Source organism: Periophthalmus magnuspinnatus, chromosome 17 (assembly GCF_009829125.3).
Source record: "Periophthalmus magnuspinnatus isolate fPerMag1 chromosome 17, fPerMag1.2.pri, whole genome shotgun sequence".
Lineage (NCBI taxonomy): Eukaryota > Metazoa > Chordata > Actinopteri > Gobiiformes > Gobiidae > Periophthalmus > Periophthalmus magnuspinnatus.
This window is the reverse complement of record NC_047142.1, coordinates 12,546,491-12,572,512: the sequence shown is the minus strand read 5'-3', so window position 1 is coordinate 12,572,512 and position 26,022 is coordinate 12,546,491. Positions and strand designations below refer to the sequence as shown.

The 26,022-nt window shown below is 42.9% G+C and overlaps 1 protein-coding gene across 1 annotated transcript in view; it reads right to left on the bottom strand.

Moving 5' to 3' along the window:
- Positions 1 to 5,358: 5,358 nt before the first annotated feature.
- Positions 5,359 to 26,022, bottom strand: part of kcnq3 (potassium voltage-gated channel, KQT-like subfamily, member 3) — a 59,970-nt gene continuing 39,306 nt past the window's right edge. The window contains exons 2-15 of the mRNA XM_033981829.2: positions 17,711 to 17,801; positions 16,398 to 16,524; positions 16,000 to 16,172; positions 15,485 to 15,658; positions 14,900 to 15,010; positions 14,497 to 14,592; positions 14,274 to 14,372; positions 13,354 to 13,376; positions 7,950 to 8,134; positions 7,770 to 7,869; positions 6,646 to 6,777; positions 6,392 to 6,487; positions 6,070 to 6,157; positions 5,359 to 5,988 (exon numbers count right to left, since the gene is read on the bottom strand). Coding sequence (XP_033837720.1) covers positions 5,359 to 5,988; positions 6,070 to 6,157; positions 6,392 to 6,487; positions 6,646 to 6,777; positions 7,770 to 7,869; positions 7,950 to 8,134; positions 13,354 to 13,376; positions 14,274 to 14,372; positions 14,497 to 14,592; positions 14,900 to 15,010; positions 15,485 to 15,658; positions 16,000 to 16,172; positions 16,398 to 16,524; positions 17,711 to 17,801 — 2,125 coding nt within the window. The remainder of the gene's footprint in view (positions 5,989 to 6,069; positions 6,158 to 6,391; positions 6,488 to 6,645; positions 6,778 to 7,769; positions 7,870 to 7,949; positions 8,135 to 13,353; positions 13,377 to 14,273; positions 14,373 to 14,496; positions 14,593 to 14,899; positions 15,011 to 15,484; positions 15,659 to 15,999; positions 16,173 to 16,397; positions 16,525 to 17,710; positions 17,802 to 26,022) is intronic.

Below are 26,022 nucleotides of genomic sequence, written 5' to 3'. Positions count from 1 at the left end.
TCTGTTTTAGTAAAATGACTAATCATGAGTAAAATGACTAGTCATAAGCACTTTTACGAACCAGGTTTAGGCTCAGAAACACATTGTGGTTAAAGTGTACATGACAGGTTTTCATGTTTTTCTAATTCTGACTTGGTTTGGTGGGATAGTACCTGTGATCAATATTTCTCATAGTTTTACACCAGTTAAGTGGCAGTTTGTGTAAAAATGTTAAGAACAAAAGTGCAAAAATACAGGAAGTAGTGCTGAGTTCTGAAATGGAATAGCTCTATCTATGTCATCAACACCATCCAATCACGTGCGAGGAAGAAATATTTCTGGCACTTAATTTAACAAAATAAAGCCATCGTCATGTATTTTTAATAGTCAAATCAAATCACTACAACGTGTTTTTTTTTTTTTTGTTCCTTCTTAACATTATAGTTGCTAGGTAACAGTTACGGCATTACCTTTGTGTATGTCATAACTGCTGCTTGTGTCCAACCAGGAAGTAAAACTATAAACTTCACCAAAATAAAAAAGAAAGAAATTACAAGTCAAGATTTTTAGTCAAATCTTAAATATAAGAATGTTAACTATATTTTAGTGAAATGAGTATTTCAACCTGTTATATGCACTTTAAGGTTTGGTCACATATTACACCATAAAACAAAACAGACCTATTCATAACAACATAATTTTACACATTTCCATGGAAACCAGAGCTTTACCATCACATTATCTGTCCCTCTGGAGCTAACCACCTAGCACTAGCGCGCTAAAAACGTGATCCAACACAACATAAGCATGGAAGAACAAAAGGCTGGTTCAGTCTTTTTTAAAAACATTCTAACTCCTGTCTTTAAGAATACACAACAGGTAAAGAGAGACATCTGAGTGTAGTCTATCGCTGCAGGGACACAGCCATATAGGCCTGCAGTAGCATAAATCTGGTTATACTTAGAGATAAGGGAGGATATAAGGGTTAAATAGCGTCGAGGATTATTGAAGTTGGTAGTTTCCTCTGCTCAGGCCTAAACACGAGCTGCTGAGATGAGAGCTTAGTTCAACCTCTTCACACCAATTCAATGCACATTCTTATTACAGAGCACTGGCACCAAGGGAGAGATAGTTTTAATCTTATTTAGTAGGCAATGACATTCTGGAGTATAAGCCGTATTATCTGCACACACATCATATTTAGACCACCATGTTACTGTGCTAAGTCACCTCCCTTTCAGAACGCTATCACAGCACAATCAGCGTGCATCCCGCTAATGAAACTACTGCACATCGCATCAGGTTTGTCAAGTTGCTGTGTACAATTTTCAATCATGTTTTTGTACGTTTATGGAGAATTGTTGTATAGGAGCATGGATGATGAAGGCTTATGGGCTGACTATCGCACAGAATCTTTCAGGTAACTGAAAGGAGGGTTTGAATCAAGCCTCGTTAAAAATACTCAAGCATGAAGGGATGACATCTGAAACCTCTTCAGGCATGTTTTTGATGATAGAGTGTTATAACATGGTAGAAAGTCAATAAAATAATAACTTGACTAGCACCAGTGAGACATGGTTTGCCAGTATCTTGTATCATGAAATAGAAAAAAAAAAAAAGATTGGATTTTGACACAAATTTGAATAACACTTCAGAAATGAACTGCATGAAGTCATGATAAACAAGTATCACATAGAATATACTCCATTCATATTATAAGCTCCCATGTTGCAATTGTATCTCCCACCTGGTGCTCTCCTCTTCAGACCTGTCTCCACCATAGACTGTATAAAGAAGTGGACTAAGACATCACCTATGGCAACACCCATAGCGTTTGGTTCCAATCAAGCTCATCGAGGCTATCAGTTACTGGGGTAAATTTGGAGCCGAGTTCCATATTTGGAATTTCGACCGTGAATATCATAGCATCCAAAGAGCCAATCCAGAGCAAGGCTGTTGAAAGCAACTGGTTTTGGCAAGGAGCGGGTGCTTAGCAACGCTGTTAATCAAACCTGTTGCTAACACTAGCTGCAGCAACCTTGAGGAAATAAGGCACCTGACTTGTCTGTTATTAATGTTCATATCTTGGTTTACGGACAAAACACCAGGTTCACATACGGCGGATTAATGTGAACATTTTAAGACCAAAATGGTGTTCCTGACAGCAGCAGTTACAGGGAGAGGGCGATGGTTTTTCAATAGAAAGTGAACTGGAGCCAGAGTCAATGGCAGTAAAGGGCCAAGATGGCACCGCACAGATGCAGCAGCCTGGAGCTTCCTATTTGGAACGCGGCAGGTAGCACGTTAGCTATGTCCATTTATATACACAGTGTATGGTGTCATCTCAGCAGCTCAGGCTCTGGTGTGGGCATGCTTACATATCATAAGGTCATAATAAGGTTAAGACGTTGTAAAGATTCTAAACTAAAGCTGCGGCAGAGAAGCGCTGTTGGGCTCTGACCGGAGATGTGCGTGAGTCCGGTCTATACAAACCTACTCTCTACAGTACAGAACGAGGTTATCGCAGTATTCATCTTAAAAATATTTGAAGCCAACTGCATGAAATTAAAAGGTTTATCCCTGATTTTTGTGGCCCAGAAAAATATTTAGGCTTTGAAATCCAGCTGCAGCTCAAGACTGTGAAATTACATAGTGCAAGACGCAGGTCAGGGCGACACACCCACACTTGGATCTCAGACTAAAATGGCTGTGCATTTGTCTCAGTGGTGAGGGCAACATTAAAATTGCACTATGGAACTTTTCATGTGGAGGGTTCATTAGTTTGTGAAAACTTTACTGCTTTGTCATGAATAATCCACAGTGGACAATTAAAGTGATAGCAAAGAAATATTGTATAAGCAGCTCTTAGGGTTAAAATAAGTCTACTGTGTACTATTTGCATCTAATTACAATGGGTTTGTTGTCTGAGAATCAGGAAATGGACTGTTAACATGCTAGTTGTTATGGGGTCAGCTCTATGCTCCCACATCTCTTGGGTTGTAGAGTTACGGTTATGGCCAGGGCCTGGTTTTGAAATTATAGTTAAAGGACCTATACCCAATTTTTCACAAGTATTTGAGCAAAATGTGCCTTGTCCCAGTACAGATATAGTGTATAATATTGTATAAGCAGCTGTGGTTGTGAGTTGTCTGCATCAAATTGTAAAGCATTTATTGTCAGATAATCAGAAACTGTGCTGTTATGCTAACTGTTGTTAGTATTAACCTTGAAGGCAAGACTCCTTCTGGCCTCTGAAAGTTACAAAAAGCTCTTATAAACTTGCCGTGAAGCGTAAGGATGCTAGAAATGTGTTAGGAAAATGAGGACTAACTTTGGACCACTGTAAACTGTTTATTTAAAAATATTGTTATGTTTTTAATTCTGTGGAACTGTTTTTCAACCCTCCACCTAAAAAGTTACACCGTGCCCCATTTAACAGTCCTTTATGACTGAAAATATTGGATTTGCAAATGAAGTGTTCATTAGTAAAAACAGATGTATCCATTTTAAGAAATTGTTTCATTTTTTTTTTCATTCTTTTGTTTTGTTTTTTGAAATGTAATTTCACTTTTATTGCACTAAAATAGATAAACGAAAGGCAGATTTCAAGCCTTATATGATTAGGAAATGACAATCTGTTTTTTTTGCAAATTAACTCTTCAAATGCAAAGCAACGCAATAATTCCATCTGACATTGTGTATTTTCTGCGAGATTTTGGATAAAAGCCGTAAACATTGGCTGTCTTTGTCACAGTCCCACACAAAACGCACACACACACACACACACACACACACATAAAAGAGACACGTGGACACAGGGACACAGAGACACATGGACACAGTGAGACAGAGGGACAGAGGGGACGTGGACAAGCATGGACAGACAGGAGACTTTTGGTTCCCCCTCTCCTCTGTATCGTCCTACAGCAATGCATACTGTATCATGCAAACCATGCAAAGAAAAGGGTGGCATTGGATCCATATAAAAACAAGTGTTATAAAATGGCATAGCAGGTTTGAGTCTCTCGGGGTCCTGAATCTGACCTCTGCAGTGTCTACACTAAATGGCATGCGTCACATGCAGTGCGGAGGCTTTGCAGCAGTAAAGCTTTGGGTGGATATACTTATGTAGAAGCACTTGTCTCCCACATGGTAAAGGTCAAATTCAAACTGACGGTGTCAGGATTCTTTTTGGCAGATGCACTGTAGACGATAAAAGAAGATAAACTTTCAAAGTGCATTGGACAGGTTTCCATGTTTTTCTAATTCTGACTTGGTTTGGTGGGATAGTACCTGTGGTCAATATTTATCATAGTTTCACATCATAAGTGGCAGTTTGTGGGACTGGTTGGACTGGTGCTTGTGTCCAACCAGGAAGTTAAATTATAAACTTCATCAGAATTAAAAAATAGACAATACTAGGTAATACGTTTAGTGTTGTCTTAAATATAATGATGTTAACTGTGCTTTAGTGAAAAAGTACTGTAACCTGTCATATGCACTTTAAACTTCACTAAGGAATGGGAAATGGCTTTTTATACTATGCTCATTTTACAAAGCCTGCTACATTCAGGGTAACAACTATTTCACTGATGTTCAAGGAGCAAATTCAAGTTCTTTCAGTAAAATTCAGTAACTTTTCTGGTGGGGAGTTTCTCACTTGCTCGTCTCCATGGAGATGTCATTGCTTTGCCTGGAACGTTCCATAGTATGGCATTAAAGTTAGTTGTCTTCCATTATTCAATTTCTAATAAAGTCACATCAAAATCAAATCCGATCTATAACTTGTTTCCATGGCTATAGAGACGTTAAATGTCAAATGAGGAATATTCCGGGCAAAACAATAACATCTCCATGGAAACAAGCAGGTGTCTTCACCAGAAAAGACACTTTTATGTTGAAAAGTGGCGATTGACTCAGTAATGACTCAAATACAAGCTGATAATGTTTTCAAGCTGCTATTAATGCACTATTAACTATATGTGCACCTCATTAGTGCTCATTCGGCAGTGACACACAATATTGCTACTTATTTGGGTTTATTTTGTGGAGCTTGGGTGGCCTGTTTTGGTCTTTTTTGCAAAACACTCTCTGATAATATGGCATCCCTGACTTTACCCCTCTCTGTGGACTGTGCAGTTGAGTTTGACTAGTACCATGTGGGGAGGTGCTCATTATGTCCTGGCCAATGCACTGTACAAAGTTGGACTTTATAAAAGAGATTTCTGCTCAGGCTGGACTCCACAGCTCGGCTCTGGGGCAGGAAGGCGCCTCTGCCCCAGCTGGCTTCAGCAGCTGCGCCGCTCACCGTCTGGCTTTGGGACCCACAAACCTGTGGGTTTAGAGGCAGGGTGTTCCGCAGTGTGGCTTTAAGGTGTTTCAGGGTGGTGTACTCCAAACGGCCTCACCGAAGCCCTCTCCAGTGGATGACATTGGTAAAGGCCCTCCACTCGGGGTGAAAGGATCCGTGTCTGTGTCTGTTTCACCTTCGGCCAGATAGCTGGGTCTGGGTCTAGTCCAGTTCAGACCCGGCTCGGCACCCACCTCCCCAGCCTGGTCCTCCTCACAGTCCCGCTCAGCCGAGATACTAAACCCGCTGGGCGATCGCTCCAGCTCGTCATGGTTGACCGAAAGCAAAGACAGAGGAGATTCATTCCTCCGCGCATCCCCTGAGGTCCTGCCTGATAGCACAGACACGTCCTGCAGTGAGCTGATGGGCAGTACCGTGGGCCTCTCAGTGTAGGTGGGGATGCGGCCCAGCAGCTGCCGCGGGGTCGTCTGCTCGCGGCTGCTTTTGTGCTCTTTGCCGAAGTTCTGGCTGGTCTTGCCCAGTGGTTCCTGATAGGCCATGTGAGGGTAGGATTCGGAGTAGTTAAAAAACAGGCGTCGGATGTCTCCGCCCCCCTCAAGGGTCATGTGGGCGGTTCCAGCGGAGTCCACCTGCAGCTGCTCCGAGTGCTGGATGTGCATATCCACCAGGAAGTCCAACTTTTTCTCCATGTCCTCCACCTGGAACGGACAACAGACAACAGGACATCGGCATATGAAGTTCAGAATGATCAACCAATCACCAATCAACCAATGACCCACCTGTCTTTCTACTCGGACAAATCTACCCATCATGCTTTGGTCTTCAGAGTCTGGCAACGAGCCGGTCTTGGGAGGGTACGTCTCATGCCTGAAACACACAAACTCTGGTTGGCCGGGTACAATGACATTACCTAGAAAGGGGTTGACTGGGTACATAAATATTACCAGAGATTGATTGCTTGAACAGTTGATTGGGGTATTTGGGTACTTAAAATTACCTGGGGGACTGGTTTGCTGAGTCCATTGACATTACCTGTAGGACTGGTTGGTAGAGTATGCGGACATTGCTTGGGGACTGGTTGAAAGAGTATATGGGCATTACCTGGGGGACTGGTTGGCTGGGTATGTGAAAGGTGGCTTCTGTGTTTTCTTGCTCTTAGGGGTGGAGGGAGGTCCAGGAGCCAGAATCATGTCGATCCTGTAAAGCAATTTTATGATTGTGCATAAATGTATAAATGTATGTCTTATCCCTTGTCTTATTGTGTTTACAAAAAACTCTTTCAGTCCATCTGTATAATGAAATGCTACTCTAAATATGATTAATACAGCCAAACACATGTATTGAGTAGATCTGACCTGGTCTGCAGGTACTTGATCCTGCACAGCATGTCCAGGTGTCCAGCTGAGTACTGCTCGATCACATCTTTAACGTCATAAGGCCTCAGAGTTTCCTTAAAGCGCTTCTTATTCAAAAGAAACTGCATGATCCTGAAATAGAGAACAGAAGTCGATCAAACGTTTATGTGCAGTTTCATGCATTTAAAAGTATCTCTTTTCTTATGATGGAGGAGGTGTGTGCACCCATTGCATGTCTGTGTTGAAATTGAATATTTTGTTTGTGTATTTGTTGATGTATCCCATTAGACTTTTATTGTTTTAGTCAACAGAAAATAATTGTAAAATGCAAACTATAACATCTGAGAATGTGAGATTGTAGATTCTACTATCTGTGCTGCCCCTCCCCAACCCCGCTGATGAAATGTACATTGTGTAGGTCCAGCCCACCTGTTGAAAAGCATTGAGTCAGCAGATAATGGACATGCCTAATCATAGCTCCCACAGGTCTGAGGCTGTTGGATGAGCACACTGTGCACACTGTGCCTCCAAACACACACCGGATCTGTGTTTACACACACTGCTGATATCTGTCTCTAAAGCCTCTTTTAAATTAGACCACATACGAGTGTGGTGCTGTATTTCATTCATTAGAATAATGTGCCACACTAAAATGAACAAGAAATCAAACACATGCAATGCACCTTACACTGTGATGTCAGCTCAGCCAGGCCAATCACAGAGCTAATGTCTGACATACTCCTGTGGTAAAATTAGCCTTGTTTACGTACGTCTTTCTAATCCCTCAGTCGTCCAGGTAGCGTCCATGCTAAAACAAAAATGTTATTCTATCAAATGGGCAAAAGTCTGAGATGAGGCAATACGTTTGATTACTCAGTATCTTTGTCAGATCTGACAGGGTTTTGGTAAGTCACTGCCTTATTTCAGTCTGAAGGGTGGAAAAATGGTCTGGGACATGTATTATAATAAAGTGAGACCAATTTCGGTTAAATGGGGCATGGAATAGAGGGCTCAAAACTTGGCCTTTCGTGGGTAAACATCTGGTTACCTTAGCTTACATAATGGTGTGAATATGAGGATTCTACAGAACACAAGTTCCCTCTGATTCTAAAGAGTAGACTGACCTGACAGCTCTGATGACCAGCTTCAGTGCTGGGATGGTCTCCTCCATCAGGATGTCCGGGGGGAAGCCCCTCTCCTCTGGGTCTGCCAGGGCTCCTGCATCTGAAACAGGCCACAGCAGGGTAAACATGTCACTAACCAGAGAGTGAGCATTTATGAACTTAAGGAGAGTCCAGCTTTACCCTCGGAGCTCTGGCGTAGTGTGTAGGCTTTCATACGGAAGGCTGTGCGGAAGCGCTCACGGTTACTGAAGCCTCGGGGCTCCTTGGACGGGCTGTCCACTGTGTCCTCTGTTGCCGTCCTCCTCCCTGTCCCCATGGGCCGAGTGTTGGGCAGACGAACACGCTCCAGCAGACTCAGCTTCTGACTGAAACACAAACACAATGGCAGGGTTAAAGAGAAGGTTTGTTATCAAAATGTATAAGAGGAATGGTGTCTGCCACAGCTGCCATGGGGCAGACTGACAGAAAGATGGGCCTTTGCACCACATCCATAATCAATACACAATCACAGACAAGGTGTTTTGCTCAAAGACCCAACATTATATAGTGATGTTATAAGATACCCAGGTGCAGGAGTAGCAAGTTTAGCAAGTGTATTGCTCTGCTTATTGAGATACAGTTGAAACCAGAAGTTTACATACACTATATAAAAAGACACATGCGCTTTTTTCTCAATGTTTGACATGAAATTAAACAAAACTTTTCCTGGTTTAGGTCAAGTAGGATTACCAAAATTATTTTTATTTGCTAAATGCTAGAATAATGAGAGAAAGATTTCTTCAATGTCAGACTAAATACAGTAAGATTACTATGCATTTAAATGACTTGGGAAAAGTGAGATGATGTCATGTCTTTGGAAGCTTCTGATAGGTTTATTGACAACATTTAAGTTAATTAGAGACACAGCAGATGTATTTGAAGGTACACCTGAAACACGCAACTGTAAAATCACGGTAAAATTTAAAAAAATTAAATTAAAAATCAGCCGAGATATCAGGAAGAGAATTGCGGACTTGCACAGGTCTGGTTTCATTCTTAGGTGCAATTTTCAGATCCCTGAAGGTGCCACGTTCATTGTTCAAATAATTAAACTCAAGTATAAACACCAGGGTAATGTCCAGCCATCTGTCATGATCCGCACTGTCCGCTCCTGGTTTTACTCCTGTCCTGCTCTTTCCCTCCCTCACCTGCCAGATCTGGGCTGGGCTCCTGGCTCCTCCTGCGCGCACCTGCAGCCCATCAGTGCAATCAACACACCTGCTGTGCATAAAAAGAGCTGGGAGAAGAGACTTGACGCGGGATCATTGTCGTGTCACTTCTTTCCTGCCTGTGTTCCTGTCGTCCCTGTGTTTTTGTCGTGCTCCGGTCCTGGATGTCTCCTGCCTGCTCTGCCCTACGCCCGTCTGGTCTGCCTGTCGTCCTGTGGTCCCTTCAGTTCCCCGGTCCCTGTGTTTCCTGTGTTCCTGCTCACCTGCTCACCTGCTCACCTCCGGATCACCCGCTGTTTGTACGTGTCCTATTCTTACAATAAATCCTGTAAATATTCCCCGAGTCTGCATCCTTTGGTCCGCCACACTCACCCGTTACGACACCATCATAACGTTCAGGAAGGAGATGGGTTCTGTTTCCCAGGAATTAACATGTTTTGGTCTGAAATGTGCATCAACCCAAGAGCAAAAGCAAAAGACCTTGTGGAGATGCTGCTGAAGCTGGTAAGAGTGTGTCATTATCCACAGTGAATCGGATACTGTACAAACATGGGCTGAAAGGCCACTCTGTGAGGAAAAAGCCATTTCTCCAACAGAAACATTAAAAAGCCAGATTACAGTTTGCAAATGCACACAGGGCACTTAATTTTTTGAGACATGTCCTGTGGTCAGATGAAACTGAAATTGAACTGTTTGCCATAATGATCATATATTTGGAGGGAAAAGGGGGAAGCTTGCAAGACTGAAAACGCCATCCCAACTGTGAAACACGGGGGTGGCAGCATCATGTTCTGGGGTTGTTTAGCTGCAGGAGGAACTGGTGCATCATGAGGAAAGAACATTATGTGGAAATACTGAAGCAACATCTCAAGACATCAGCCAGGAAGTTAAAGCTTGACCATAAATGGATCTTCCAAATGGACAATAACCCGAAGCACATCGCTAAACTGGTTACAAAGTGGCTTAAGGATAAGGATAAGTCAATGTTTTGGAGTGGCCGTGACAAAGCTCTGATTTCAGTCCTATTTAAAATGTATGGGCAGACCTGAAAAGGCATGTGCGAGAAAGGTGGTTTACAAACTTGGCTCAGTTACAACAGTTCTGTCCGGAGGAATGGGCTGAAAATTACTTTTGTGAGAAGCTTGTGGAAGGATATCAAAAATGTTTGACCCAATTCATACAGTTTAAAGACAATGGTACTAAATCCTAATGAAATGTATGTAAACATCTGACTTTGAAGAAAGTAATGAAAATTTGTCTAAAAAAATCTGTCATTATTCTGGCATTTAGCAAATAGAAACAATATTCATAATCCTAATTGACCTTAAACAGGAACAATTTAGTCTGATTACATGTCAGACAGTGAGGAAAAAAGTGTATATGTAAACTTCTGGTTTCAGCTGTACTTCTACCTCATGAAGTGATTTGTGTGAGGTAGACTCCCTGTTCAGATTTGTATGAGCATGTGTGTCTGACTGTCCTGTCTCATAATAGTTGGGGATAAATGTGATTTTTTTTCTAATTCAAATGTTAAAACACCAGGTTCTTTGACACTTTAAAACAGGGGCTAGTTAGGTTAGGTAATGTTATGGCTGCACATACAGGGGCTGGTTGCGCTGCAGGCGGAGTTGGTTGGGGATAGAGAGGCTGGTTGAGCAGAGTTTAGATTCATGGTCAGGCCTAAATTTCCCCACTGTGTTGTTGGACCAGGTCGGGTCCAGGTGCAGAGCCATACTGGGCATGTGTGTTCCTCTGCTATCACATACTATACAACTTCTGCAAGAAGATTGACAGGAAGAAACGAAAGAGAGGTAAAATAGGTTAGCAGCTTGTGTCCAAGTGCTTTTGGTACCGGAGACACACAGGTAGAACATTAACATATGGGAACTCATAGGCACTTATTCTATCTCGGATTGGGTCAGGCTGTTTTTTTGGGATGATCTAAACTGTAGCCGGGCGTGCTCTGGTCCTTTACACAGAGGTGCTGATTGCGATTGGGTTTCAGTGAGCGTGGTTGAGCTTAGATGGGGCTGGTTGTACACAGAGGGGCTGGTTGGGTTTAGGTGGGCCTGGTTGAGCTCAGGTGGGGCTGGTTGGGCTCAAGTGGGGCTGGGTGCACTCAGGTGGGGTTGGTTGTCCTGCTGTAGTCGCACACAGTAAAATAAGAGCCTGTTGGTCTTGGAGGGGGAAACCGGAGCCGCTGAGACGGGGCGCGTTCTCAGCCACTTTTCTCCCACACGGACACAATATGAGCCTGTCTCCTGAAAGGGCCCCGAGACTGCCCCTGTACAATGCACGGGTCATTATCCCAGTTCTGTGAGGGACGCCACAAAACTCCAAATATGAAGTGCCTATCTCCATCTCGTAGTTATGTAATGCGCTCTCAAATACACGTCTACAGAAGGAGCAGCATTCAAGTGCTCTGCCCCAACAAATTATGCAATCTGCAGTCAGACCACATTATGTAATAACTCCAAATTTGTCCACATTAAATCATAAATGAAAAACGTCTTTGTTTGCCTTGTAAATGTTTATTGTCTGTAACAGAACTTGGTAAATGGTGAGAATGATGCATGAGTATAGAGCACAGTGTTTTTAAATGTGTTTAAATATAGACTAAAGCGTGAGATATTTGTTCCTTATGAGGATCAGCAGTAGATATGAGTATGGTGCAGTCTGTAGAAGCGCTCAGATCACCATCTTACCATATCTTTATGTGTGGTCATGCTTACAGTTTTATTTTCTGCAATTACAAATCTAAATATAGTGTTGTGGTCTGTATATAGTCTGCACCCTTACTGCTTTAAAAAAATTTACTACAATCAAAACTCAACCTGTGTTGCTAGAGCCTTAATCTAGAGACAGGGGATACATACATGTTTTTTTCATTCTCAGTATATGGACAGGCCTATGTGAAAGCTCAGAATCTCCAGAATTCACTACCTGAGCTGCAGAGGCAGCACTAGCACTGATTAATGATTTATCTGCAGGTGCTGGTGTTTAGGTAGTGACCATTCAGGTCACAGAGAGTCCTTGGAGCTTGGATAAGGCATGGAGTGAGTTAGCTGGAGTTTTGTGAGTGACTAGACAGTCAACCTTCACATAGGCTACTTATTCTTTATTTTACTCATTGTTGGTATTGACCAAGCCTAGGTCAACATCTGATGGGAACTCGTGCGCTGTATAAGAGTAGCTAAGTGCTCCTGACAGGCTGCCCCAGTGGCACTGGCTGAAGGATGGGTCAAATGCTGAGGATAAATGTCCTTACAAGGGATAAATAAAGTATACCTTAACCTTAAGTGTGATGACGTCAGTATCTTAAAGCCTACGTCTTTAGTCAGATACCAGACACTGCACTTTTCACTGGGACACAGGAGAATGTTAATCCTCCATTCTGTCTTGAAGCGCTGCACTCTGAGGACAGCACATCAAAGCCCCCACACGGAGCACGCTCAAAGCCCCTCTGCTCCACATCACAGCCCCTCTTGTTGCTGCTCACTGGACTTTTGCAGAGAAACAGGATCCACAGGACATGGTCGGGAGGCGTCCGAGCGAGGACACAGCCAAGGTTAGAGCTCAGGATACGGCCTGGGTCAGAGCTCAGGACAGAACCTGGGTTAGATCTCAGGACACAGCCTGTGTGAGAACTTGGGTCAGAGCCTGGGTCAGAGCTCAGGACAGAGCTCAGGTCAAAGTTCGGGACAGAGCTCGGGTCAGAGCTCAGGTCTGAGCTTGAAATCCTTAAGCAGGAGCCCTGAGGGACAACAGAAATTGGTCTGAGGGCCACATTTGAACCCCAGGTCATAGTTGGGACATCTGGTCTAAACTGTCACTCCCACTTTAAGTCAACTACAGCCCTACACGTTGTGGATATAACATCCAGGAACAGTGAGACAAAATGAAAAGTTGCGGCCCATGCAGACTCAAGTGTATGTCACATCCAGAGTCCTGTCCCTGTGCCACTCCCAGGCACAGGGCTAATTCTGGACTTAAGAAGTTCTAAAAATAGACCCCATATCTGCAGAGAATCACTGCAATTAAAAGTGAGTGTGTAATCTGTATTTACACTGCTCTTTAGTGCAGAGAAATATGTGCACTCATAAGAAAGGACAGGCAGAGGCCGAGTCCCACAGGACCAGGAACAGGACAGAGAGAGAGACAGTGAGAAGGACAAAGACAGGGAGAGAGAAAGAGAGAGGGAAAGAGGTCTCAGTCCCAGAGATATGACACAAGGCAAAGAGAGATGGGACAGCAAAAGACAGAGAGAGACAGAGAGAGAGGACAGAGGCAGAAAGGGAGAAGACAGAGGGAGAGAGAGAGAATAGAGGGAGAGAGATGGAGGGAGCAACGAGAGACAGGGTAAGACAGCGACTTACCTAGCCATGACCTCCAGGTGGTCCTTCCTTTGGACACACAGAACAGAGGACAGAGTGAGACAGACAGGTGCACACTGGTCTTCACACAGGGACCACAACACTAGGACTATAGACGACACTATGGAGATGTATTGTGTTGCCTGTGATACAGTACAACATTAAACATATCTATCATGGTGACAAGTAAGTAATGCCACCAGGCCAAGCTCTTATATTTAGCCAAAATCACTGATATTTGCATAAATGCATAATACATAATTTTAATGTCATACTGCGGACCATTCCAGGCAAAGCAATAATATCTCCATGGAGACAAACAGGTGGTTGACCCCCTCACCAGAAAAGCTACATAGTCTACCATTAAAGGTCCTCTATTACGCAAAATGGACTTCATGTTAGAACGTTGTTACTTCCTCAAAATATTACTGGAGTTGTGTTTTGTTTTATTTACACATGTTTGAGTAATCCTTTATTATTAGTCTGTCTACATCTCAAAAGCCCAAAATGTTCTGTTCCACCTTCTGATGTCATGAAGGGTTACTTTTCAAGTTAACATCTATCTTTTATCTTTAGTTCAGTAGATATTGGCAATTCCGAGCCTGAAATTATCCAAATGTTTCTAATGCGGGTGTATGGACAGTGGAACACTTCCTATATTACCAATATGCAGGGTGTCTGTTAAATATGTATGAATGAAACAAAACACAACTCCAGGTATGTTTTGATTATAACATAGATCAGAAAACAGAGTAATATGGGCCCTTTAATAAAGAAACAAACAAAAATACCGGCCCTATCCTGCACACACACTTTAGCAGGTCAATACTTCTCTGAGTATTGTAACATGGTGTCATGTAATGCCACATTGACGTTGTTCCTCTGAAGTCTGGAGTGAAGATCTGGAGAGCTTTGTGAGGGACTTGCCTGAAGCACGGCAGAGAGATGATGGTCTCATAGAATCTCCAGGTGGCGATGAGGTCCTCCCTGATGGGGTTAGTGGAGTAGTACCGCCAGGCAGACTGCAGGGGGAGGGGACAGGTCAGAGGACAGCTCAGAAGTCAGAGGGTGGGGTCAGAGGTCAGGCAGCTGGGTCAGAGGGTAGGGTCAGAAGTGGTGTGGAGTTAAAATGCCTTTGTCTCTCACCTGGATGAGTCCAGCTGCTGGGTGTCTCCGCTTCTCAAAGTGCTTCTGTCTGTGCTGCTCCTGCACCTTCAGAGCCAGACCAGAGCCCAGGATCCCCTGTGTAACCACGGCAACGCAAGACATGTACAAAGTCAGCCCAAAAACTCCAGGATGTAATAGTGATTGAGATTATTATTATTGGTTTATTTTGTCAGGGCAGTCCATGTTAATGAGCAGAGATGATGATGTAAACATGGGATCAGAGCCATAGACAACCCCACTATGGCATCTGGTAGTCCCAGGAGTTTGCCTTCCAAGTACCAGCCTAACCTACTTAGCTTCTGAGATCTGAAGGGATCAGTCATTCTCAAGACATATGATTAGGTCTGTGATATTCTTATGTATCTTTTACTCTCCAGCTCACCGCGGGCAGTGCAAAGAAGGACACTCCGATGAGCGCGAAGGTCCCAGCCAGCAGTCTCCCAGCCCAGGTCTTTGGGGTCTTGTCTCCATAGCCGATGGTGGTCAGCGTGATCTGTCAGACACAGCAGCATTGACTGAAGTCTATCATATCTTGTTTCCTGCCATGTTCACAATGTGGCCAAGACAAGAAAAGTAAGTAAGAGTAATCTATTGCTGCTGATCCTCCATCCATACCCCTCTGAGCACTTGGAGCAAGTGTCTGTGCAGCTACATGGACATGTTAAACTGCTGTTACATAATATTCAAAATGGCTGTGCTAAGCTATGTAAGCTTGTCACAGTTCTGCCACATCAGTGGACGGGAGCTTTTTTTTTTTGGAAAAGACTGGTTCAGTGTGGGTTTAGTTCAAGTTTAGTCCTGCTTTAGTTCAGGTTTAGTCCATGTACAGTCCAGGTTTAGTCCAGGTTTAGACAGTCAGATAGATGCCTGCGGTCAAAGCGAGCAGGGCTGAGTGGTCTGACATGGCTGTATATTGTTGGTGATTTCTGGACACTGGACTGCGACAGAGACGAGAGGCTGTCCTTACCAGTCCCCACCAGAGGGCGTCAGCATACGTGTCAAAGTCCTGCGTACGCGGCTGCACTGTGCCCGCATCGTCGTTGGACATCTCCATGGAAACGTCGTCCTTTTCCACCAGGTAGACCAGGAAGGATGCCAGGATCAGGGACAGGAAGCCGATGTACCAGGCCGTGATCAATTCCTGAGGGAAACAATGTCAGTTCCAAAGACACAGCTTTCTGGTCTGGTTTAGGCCCACCCCCTGTAGTCCTGCTTAAGCGCTGCTTTATCCCCAAGTCATTTTACTCAAAGGAATGGTATGTAGTCTGTGCTCTCACAGTTTTAACAAAGGTACTACAATCACAACTGAACCTGTGTTCCCAAAGCCTTAATCTGTAGATATGGAACACATACAAATTTTTCTCTTTCTCAATTATGATCAGGTCATGTTTAGTGTGTCTTTAGTCCAGGTTTAGGTCTAGTTTAGTCCGTGTTTAGGCCAGGTTTACTCCAGGTGTAGTACAGGTTTAGTTCTCGCTGTACCTTGCTGTGTGCATAGATGGCAGAGCCTAGCAGTTTCCAGGTGCCTCCCCGCCGATCCATTCGGAGCATGCGTAGGATCTGCAGAAAGCGGAGACTCCGGAGGGACGTGGCCAGAACGTTGCCCTGGTTCCTGACCGCCACCACGGGCACCGACGCAATCAGCACAAAGATGTCTAACCACACACAAAACCAAATATGGAAGTAGTGTTAGTCCTGGTTTAGTACTAATTTTATTCTGGTTCAATGCTTTAGTACTGGTCCCTTCCTTGTTTAGTCATGTTCAAATCCTAGTCCACTCCTTGTTTAATTCTGGTTTTACCTGGGTCACCACTGATTTGGTCCTAGTTTAGGCCTGGTTTAGTCCTGCTTTAGTCCTGGTTCAGTCCTGGTTTACTTACCCAGAATACATAGTGGTTTGCGTGCAAACTTGAGTCGTCCTCTCCATCCTTTGTAGCGACAGCAGCAGCCCGCGGCCCAGATCCTCAGCGCAAACTCTGCCCCAAATATAAAGATGGCTCCTGTTTCCTGGGGGAAAAAAAATCAGATTATAAAGCATTAATGAAGGGAATTATACTGAACTGTAAGGAAGCTACTTATAATCCTGTAGGGTTGTTCCTCTGTCATGGTGAAAGTACTAGTGGGTGGGGCAAACTGATTATACTGAGATATATATTTCTGTAATGGTTCAAACTCAGGTACTTGTTTTCTTTCATTCACACATGTTTAACACATAAACCTTTCATATTTACTTCTTCTCTCAAACAGAAAACACTCTAACTTTGTGATGTCATGTGGTAATACAGGAACTGTTCCACTCTGTTTTTAAACTACAAACACCTGCACTCGTATCATTTGGATGATTTCAGCTCTCTTTACTAAACGAAAAGTAAAAGGTACTTGTCAACTTGAAAACTATCACTACATGACATCACATGGTGGAACAGAGCATTTTGAGCTTCGGAGATGAGGCCTAATAGTCAAATGTTACTCAAACATGTGAGAACAAAACAAAACACAATTCCAGGTATGTTTTTGAGGAGGTGGCTTAAAGCTCACAGTCCATTCTGGGTAATATAGAACCTTTAAAGACATTTTATGCATTATTTATATTACAAATGAATAATGAATAATAACCTCCCATGTTTTAGGGCTTAAAATAATTGAACCAGATCTTATTTTCCAGCTTGGGGGTTCCCCATACTGACATCTGGTGTAGGGCCTCATCTACTGGTAGTAGACGGATTTGCCATGAGGAAACCAATTAAACTAGGGAATAAGGAACATGCCCCGACAATGAATGTATAGACTACCTGTGACGCAACAATCCTGGGAAAATTCAAACAAAGCATGATATGATGACTCCACATTCCTCAAACAACTGTGAATGAAGCTTAATACAATTGCAGGTAGGTGTTTGATGACTGAACAAGGTTAGAGCATGGTTAAAAGCTCAAAAAAGCTTGCATAACATGTGTCTTTTTCAATTAAATTGGCTGCAAATTTTGTTTGTGTCCTTTTTGAACCCATATTTACTATTAGAAAATGTTAAGCCATTCATCTCAAATCTGAAAAAAACTGTCCACTATAGTCATCAATAAATCACAAGTAGTAGTAGTAGTAGTAGTAGTAGTAGTAGTAGTAGTAGCAGTAGTAGTAGTAGTAGTAGTAGTAGTAGTAGTAGTAGTAGTAGTAGTAGCAGTAGTATACTAACCAGGACCACCAGCCAGTGCGCAGACACCTTCTCATGCTCCTTAAATGTAGTGAGGACAGCCAGGATGAGACAGCCCAGAACAATCAGGAACCTACAAGAGACACAGGGACATTGAGATACAGATGTCAACTAATGCAAATGTAATGCAATGTAGACATGTGTGCTATTCTAAATTGAAGATTCACAGTGTACATCTTAAAGATTTTTTTTTTGTTGTTTGTTTGTTTTTATATGTATATATTATTCACAAACCCAAGGACTTCACATCAACACAACCACCTCCACATCACATCCATACCCACTCATACTTAATACAAAAACATAAGGAAAGAAAATAATAATAATAATAATAATAAAACACAAACAACAAAACAAAGCTAAACTTGTTTTAAATTAAAATGAATGAATAAATAAAAATATCAACTGTTTGCTTTGCTCACTGCTTTGAGCTCTTCGCATTCCTTGACCGTGACACGGCACAGCTGTGAACTGAAAACCATTTGAGGAGACTTCATTAAGAAGCTAATTGAGAGAAGGCCAAGAGTTTGCAGTGCTGTCAGCAAAGGAAAGTGTGATTACTTTGAGCATTTTAAACTACAGGTTTAGCAGCTTTTCCACAGAATAAGATCCCATGAGACACGGGGAGGGCATTTTACACAAAGGGAGAGCATCTAACACACAGGGACATTTCAGAAAATGTTTGTTGAGGTCTAAACTACAGGTTTAGCTGCTTTTACACAGAATAAGACTCTATGGAGACACAGGGAGGGTATCTGACACAAAAGGAGTCCATCTGACACACACATTTCAGAACATGTTTGTAAAGGTCTAAAGTACAGGGTTAGCAGCTTTTACAAATTGAATGCAATGAGTAAGAATAAACACTAGAGGGAGCACCACATCCACCTAAACCTTACACATTTCTCTCCTTGTGTAAGGAATAGCTGATTTACCCCAAAACACTGAAATTAAATCTACAGTCCCAGTAATTCAATTTACACAGATGATTTTGCAGATGATTTTACTCATTTCATCCTGGTTCCATTGAGACAAAAACTATAGTAAAATAGTTGCAGTTTTATATAGTGCCTTTCCACATTCATACACAGTGTACACAGACACTGGGGGGAAGGTGGGTTAAGTGTTTTGCCCAATGACACAATGACAGCATTCATCTGTGGGAGCTGGAATCGCACTACCAACTGAGCTACTGTCTCCCCCTTGCTGACAAGACACAATGAGCAGATTGACACAAACATGGCTGCTAATCTGCTCTTTTAGGCGTTGTATACACATTTCTACATTAGCAAGCTGGGGGAAGTGTCTTGCCCAATGACACAGCAGTACACACTGGTCAGAGCTGGGATTGAACCACCAACCTTCTGGACATTTGCCTCAGGCCTGTCTGGTCCAGTGGTGTTTAAACTTTAAAATATTTGTTCACTTCACACTTTAATAGTTTTGGGACAATGGCATTTCACACACAGAGATGAAGGAGGATGGGAGGGCATCTGACGCACAGGCTATAAGAGGATGGAAGGGCATCTAACACAGGAATGCAGAGGAACGGGAGGGCATCTGACACACACCTAACAAGGACATCCGCAGCTGCAGTAAAGACCTTGAGATCAGAGCTACCTCATCAGATTCTGACCTGGCTCTTGATTGAAAAAGAAGTCCCTAAAGCAGCTGAAATCCCGGACTCCCTGTGGCCCCAGCATTACCCGGGGCCCCCGCTGATCCGCCCCAGGAGCCACCCCCCTTCCCCCATATCCCATCAGTACACACACTGTCAACACTACACTACACTGCAATATACTGCAATATACTGCAGATGGTACTGCAACTAAGGACACGGCAAGAACAAACAAGAGGACAGGACTGAACCAGGACTGAACCATGTCTGAACCAGGACTGAACCAGGACTAAACCAAGACTAAACCAGGACAAAACCAGGACTGAACCAGGACTAAACCAGGACTGAACCAGGGCAATATACAAATATAATACATTACTTACTTTCTTACAAAGGTGCAAACATTCTGTTTCCCATGCAGCAGTGATCATATATAACACTAGGGCTCAAAAGCAGCTACATTCTGGTAATTTTGGTTAAGGCCACATTTCTTATCTGTAGCCTCCTTTTATACAGGAATGCGTGACCCCCACTATGGGAGGGTTATAAAACACTGGTGCACACTCACTTTATTAAACTCTGCTCACTTGACTCTGCTATAGACTCTGCTCACTTTGTTAGACTCTACTTTTGCTGGACACTGCCTTTAACCCGACTGTATTGTTGTAAACGTCAATAAAAATCTACAGAATGATTTCCGTACCTCTGCACCTGTTCTTCATGCAACAGAACAGAAACCGACAAGACTGTACAGAGACTGAACCAAAACTAAACCAAGACTGAATCTGGACTAAACCAGGACTGAAATAGGGCTATAGAAAGACTGAATGAAGAGGGCAGGAGTGACTGAACCAACTAAAATCGGACTAAATAAACTATTAGGACTGGACCAAGACTGAACCAGGGCTAAACATGGTCTGAACCAGGACAGAACAGGACTGAATCAGGATTAAACCAAGATTAAACCAGGACTCAACCAAGACTAATCCCGGACTGAACAAGGACTAAACCAGGACTAAACCAGGACTGAACCAGGACTAAACCGGGACTGAATCAGGACTAAACCAAGACTAAACCAGGACTAATCCAGGACAGAACCAGGCTTGAATCAGGACTGAACTAGGACTAAACCAGGACTGAACCAGGACTGAATCAGGACTAAACCAGGACTAAACCAGGACTGAACCAGGACCGAACCAGGACTAAACCAGGACTGAATCAGGACTAAACCGAGACTAAACCAGGACTAATCCAGGACAGAACCAGGACTGAATCAGGACTGAACTAGGACTAAACCAGAACTGAACCAGGACTGAATCAGGACTAAACCAAGACTAAACCAGGACTGAACCAGAACTGAAACAGAACTGAATCAGGATTAAACCGAAACTAAACCAGGACTAAACACAGTCTGAACCAGGACAGAGCCAGGACTAAAGCAGGACTAAAGCAGGACTAAAGCAGGACTAAACACAGCCTGAACCAGGACAGAGCCAGGACTAAAGCAGGACTAAAGCAGGACTAAACCAGGACTAAACACAGTCTGAACCAGGACAGAGCCAGGACTAAAGCAGGACTAAAGCAGGACTAAAGCAGGACTAAAGCAGGACTAAAGCAGGACTAAAGCAGGACTATCTCCCGGTGCCCAGAGTGCCTCCTTAGCGTGGGACAGGGGACATCCATCACCTACTTATGTCCTGGTCCAGACGGCACACAGGGAGGAGCGTTGCCATGGTAATGTCCCAAAACACACAGCACACTGACAAATTCAAAGACAAATGTGTCAGCCTCTTATTGATTTCTGCACAAACATGATATATAACTCACAGATATATTACTCACAGAAAGTCTGAGCAGAGGAAAGTACAGCCACTTTTCTCATTAAAATTATTTGGAACATTTAAATTTTTTATATTACGCTATTTTCGGCCCTATGTTATTATAATGTTTCCTCATCACAAACAGACCTGGAGTTGTGTTTTGTTTTATTCACACGTTTAACACACAAACCCTGTATATTTAAGCTGAGTTTTTCTCTCAAACTCAAAACACTGCACCACCTTGTGATGTCATGTGGTGATACAGGATCATTTGGACGGATCTGGAATCATTTGGATGATTTCTTCCCTGGAATCGCTTTTATCTATTGAACAAAAGATGAAACAAATGAAGGTACATTTTTGAGACGTTAACAACATTCTAACATGGCTTGAAGCTCACAAGAGTAAATTTTGCGTAATATAGGACCATTACATTTTTAAAAATCCATGCATTAACAATGTAATATATATAAACACAAACTTCCTATGTTGTCGTGATCCCTGTTTTGCTGTCCTTGTGTTCTTGCTTCCCCCCTCCCTCACCTGCCTGTCTCCGGAGCTGGGCGGAGTCCTGACTCCTCCTGCGCGCACCTGTTTCCCATCAACGCAATCAACACCACCTGCCGTGGATAAGAGGAGTCAAGACCAGTCACTCGGCGCCGGAACGTACGCGTGTTTCACATATCCGCCCGAGAACCGGCTCCAGATCTCCCCAGCCTCTGCACCTCTGCCCTGGTATGGTCTTGTGTTCCCCCTTTTGTTGTCGTGCACTTGTGTTTCTCCACGCTCACGGACCCGCACCCACGCTCCCCAGCTACTCTGGACTATGAACTATGTACCATTGACTCTATGCTATGCATCACCCTTGTTCCCCGGCCTTGTGGATTTATGAACTATTACTTCTGTGAACACTTTGTGTGAATAAAGACATTGTTAAACTTCGTGAGTCTCGCACCTTTGATCCCTATGCCCCACTGGATACGACATATGTTTACAGTTTAAAAATCCATTTGGTGCATTATTAAATGGTCCTGAAGTGGAAAGCATTCATTGCTGTTTAAAGAAGACATGTTGTGCTTTTGTCTGCTTAGTTATAATCTATACTCTTGGACTTTTGGAATTTTAAATCACAATAACGATCCGTAACGACTTAATAAATGAAACAAGTCAGCTGATTTCCGGGTTGGATGAGTTATTAGGAGCTGATTCCCGTTTGCCTCTTTACGGTACATCGTTGTAAACATCATAACAACAAAACGCTGCATGCTGTCGGCCCCTCATATGGATAACTGCACATTTTCTTTTGTACCGAAATAATTACACTGGTCAACACTAAATTTATTGTCTAAGATTTTTTTGCTGATTTAGGATAATTTTGATGTGCTGAATCCAAAAATCACATTGGTTTTGCTCAAACAGGTCAACTAAGCTACATATTTTTGGATGATTTTGTTTACATGTAGGAGTATTTTCACGTCATATGATGCAAAATTCTGTTATATTTCTCGCTATAAACAAATTCTGAAGATTTGCATGTGCCAACTTATGACTAATTGTTTTTTTGTTTTTTTTATATTACAAGTGAATGAAATGGCTTCGACTAGAAGATCTTGCAAAAATAAGCCTGACATATTCTGCTACATCTGCGGTGAATACACCAATGTTCCTAACAGGAATCAAGTCACAAGTTTCATAAAGCGTGCTTACCATGCTTATTTTGGTATTAAACTTGGTGACCAAGATGAAGCTTGGGCGCCACACATGGCATGCAAGTCATGCACCGAGTATCTGCGTCAGTGGACTAAAGGCAAGAAGAGTTGTCTGAAGTTTGGAATTCCCATGGTTTGGAGGGAGCCGACATCAATAGCTACTTCTGGGCTATTGATGTGCCTGGGATCAACAGAAAGAACCGAAGCAGCCTCAAGTATCCTGACCGTGAATCAGCACGTCGTCCTGTAGCTCACTGTGATGAAATTCCAGTACCTGTCTTTGGAGAAGTTCCTGACATCAGTGACAAAGATTCCTCCAGTGTGGTTTTAATGATGATGCTCCACATCCTTTTTCCCAAAAGGAGCTAAAGGTTCAGGTTTCCTGAGAATCTGGGATCACTGAGTGATGAGCAGGTGGAGAGATTCCATCAGGACATAAAAGAGATGGAGACCAGGTATCAGGGACGCTGGGATGCAGTCATGATGGCTGATTACTGTTGGACTCTGAAGAGAGACATCCCTGCTGCTGAGCATTCAAGGGGTTCATAAAAACAGAAGTTCATGTCCTGAATTTTGCACAATAACGTAACGTTCCAATTTACATGTACTTACCTTTATCAATTAACATAACGTAACATTTAATTAATACATTCTGTTAGAAAACTATTTTTTATCTCCTAAATCATTTTTTGGATGAGAAATATTAAAGAAAATCAACTGATAATGTCACAAAATTGTAATCAATTTAGTCAGAAGATCGGATTTTTCAAAATCAAATTAGCATAAAAACCTGACCTGACTGAGAAAAATGGATATCATTTTTGGATTCAGCGGTGCAAAATGGTCCTAATTCAGTTGAAAAAACGCAGACAACTTTCAAAAATGTTTTTTTTTGTAACGCAGTGCTATGCGTCATAGATTAACAAAATAAAAGTGGAGAATGAAGTATGTCAAAGTGGGCATGTCCCTGTGGGGATGAAAGCAGAGTTGATCGGAGCAATGACGTCTTGAATACAGGAGAATACAGATTACTCAAACATGCATGTACAAATACAACTTTAGAGGGTCAATGAGACTTAACCAGATGTGGACCAGAACTGAACCATCACTAACCCAGGAATAACTCAGGACTAACCCAGGACTAACCCAGATCCCAAGCGTCCACACTACTCTTGTCATACCCTGCATTCAAATAAATCTATCTAATTTCAGAAATAGTACAACATCTATCTGTCCAATCCTGGGGCTTAAACCATGGACCGAATCACCCCTGTTGCCATGGAGACACATGCAACCAGGCGGTGCTGAGGCGGGCGGTCGTTGTCATGGTGATGGCCAGACGGCAGAGTGAGCCGCAGTTTCCATAGCGACGTACAAAGCATGTCAGACAAGCTCGTGTGGGAAATAAACAGCACACAAAGATGATGCAGCAGCTCTGGTCATGTGACTGCAGCGGCCAATCAGCTGCCTCCTTCTCACAGAGTGCCTTCACTGAGGGCCCTACAGCCAAGGGCCCTACTCCTGCTCACTCCAGGGACACATACTCTGGTTAAACTGCACATTTCCACAAAACATACTTAAAACATTACACTTTTGCTAAAAACATTTTCCACATTTGCCTTGTTTTTAAATCTTGGTGAAGTTTATAATTGTACTCCCTGGTTGGACCCAGGCAGCAGATGTAACATATGTAGAGATAATAACATAACTGTTACAACCAAACTGTCTAATTTACACAGTAGTTATGATTTGACAAAAAAAAAAAAAAAAGGCAATCGCCAACACTTTTATTTTGATAAATCACACACGCTTGTATCCATGGAGATGTTACTTTTTTCCCTCATCAGAAAAATGTCTGAAGAGGTTTCAGTTGTCATCCATGTGTTTTGGTATTTTAGTGATCTCTCCTGGGCCCTATTTGAAGCCTCCTTACGATTAGCAGTAAGATTCTGTGCAATACTCAGCCCACAAGTCTACGTCATCCATGCTCCCACACGACAAATCTCTATAAATATTCAAAAATATGATACAAAACTGTACACAGCAACCTGACAAACCTGATGTGATCTGCTGTAGTTTCATTAGGGGGATGCACGCTGATTGTGTTACGATAGCTCTCTGAAGGAGCAGTGACTTTCAGTCTCCGTGGGGACAGATATGTTTATAAAACGGCAAATCCAGACTGATATCTCATTGTATATTTATATAGATTGATATCAGTCTGGTCCCCATGTCCTCCATTGCTTCTCAAATTTTCAGTGACTCATGTGAAACGGAGGAGCTCATTGGTTACCTATCATTTACAAACAAAATGACATTCCTCTCACCTTACATTAACAGCTTAGCTCATTGATTATGGCAGTAATCTGCCATGTGTTTCAGCCTGTGTGATTTTTATTTTCTATCTCTTTTATTTATTCTGATACAGACAGATGACGTGGTTGGCTAATCCACCTGTCAATCAGATACATCACTGACTCACATCTTTGTAAAGTATTTAGGATGTGTGTATTCTGGATCTCAGGCAAACCCACTAAACCAATTAATAACTACAAAATATTAACAGCAGTCATGTCATATTTTAAATTATTAATAAGGTTATTATGATCTTAATTATCCTGCTATTTTAATCCAACCTTTCACTATCTGCAGATTAACCACAGAAATTTGATCTCCCACCCTCTGACAGAGACTGGATCGGGAACAGGGACAGGACCAGGGTCAGGGTCAGGACTAGGGACAGTGACAAAACCAGGAAAGGGGACAGGACTGTAGACAGGGGCAGAACCAGAGACAGGACCAGAGACAGGACCGGAGAAAGGACCAGAGACAGGAGCAGTGACATGGCCAGAGACAGGACCAGAGACAGGATCGGAGACAGGACCGGAGACAGGAGCAATGACAGGACCAGAGACAGGATCAGAGGCAGGACCAGAGACAGGATCAGAGACAGGAGCAGTGACAGGAGCAATGACAGGAACAGCCAGAGTTCACTATGATTAATGGCCTTGGAGCCAAGGCCCTGCGGCAGAGGGCGGGAAACCCCAGTGTGACCTGTATTACTGAGGCAGAAGATAGATGCTCGTCTTCATCCTGATGATGGACACATTCATATCCATAAGGCCATGCCCCCAAATGGGCCAGGGG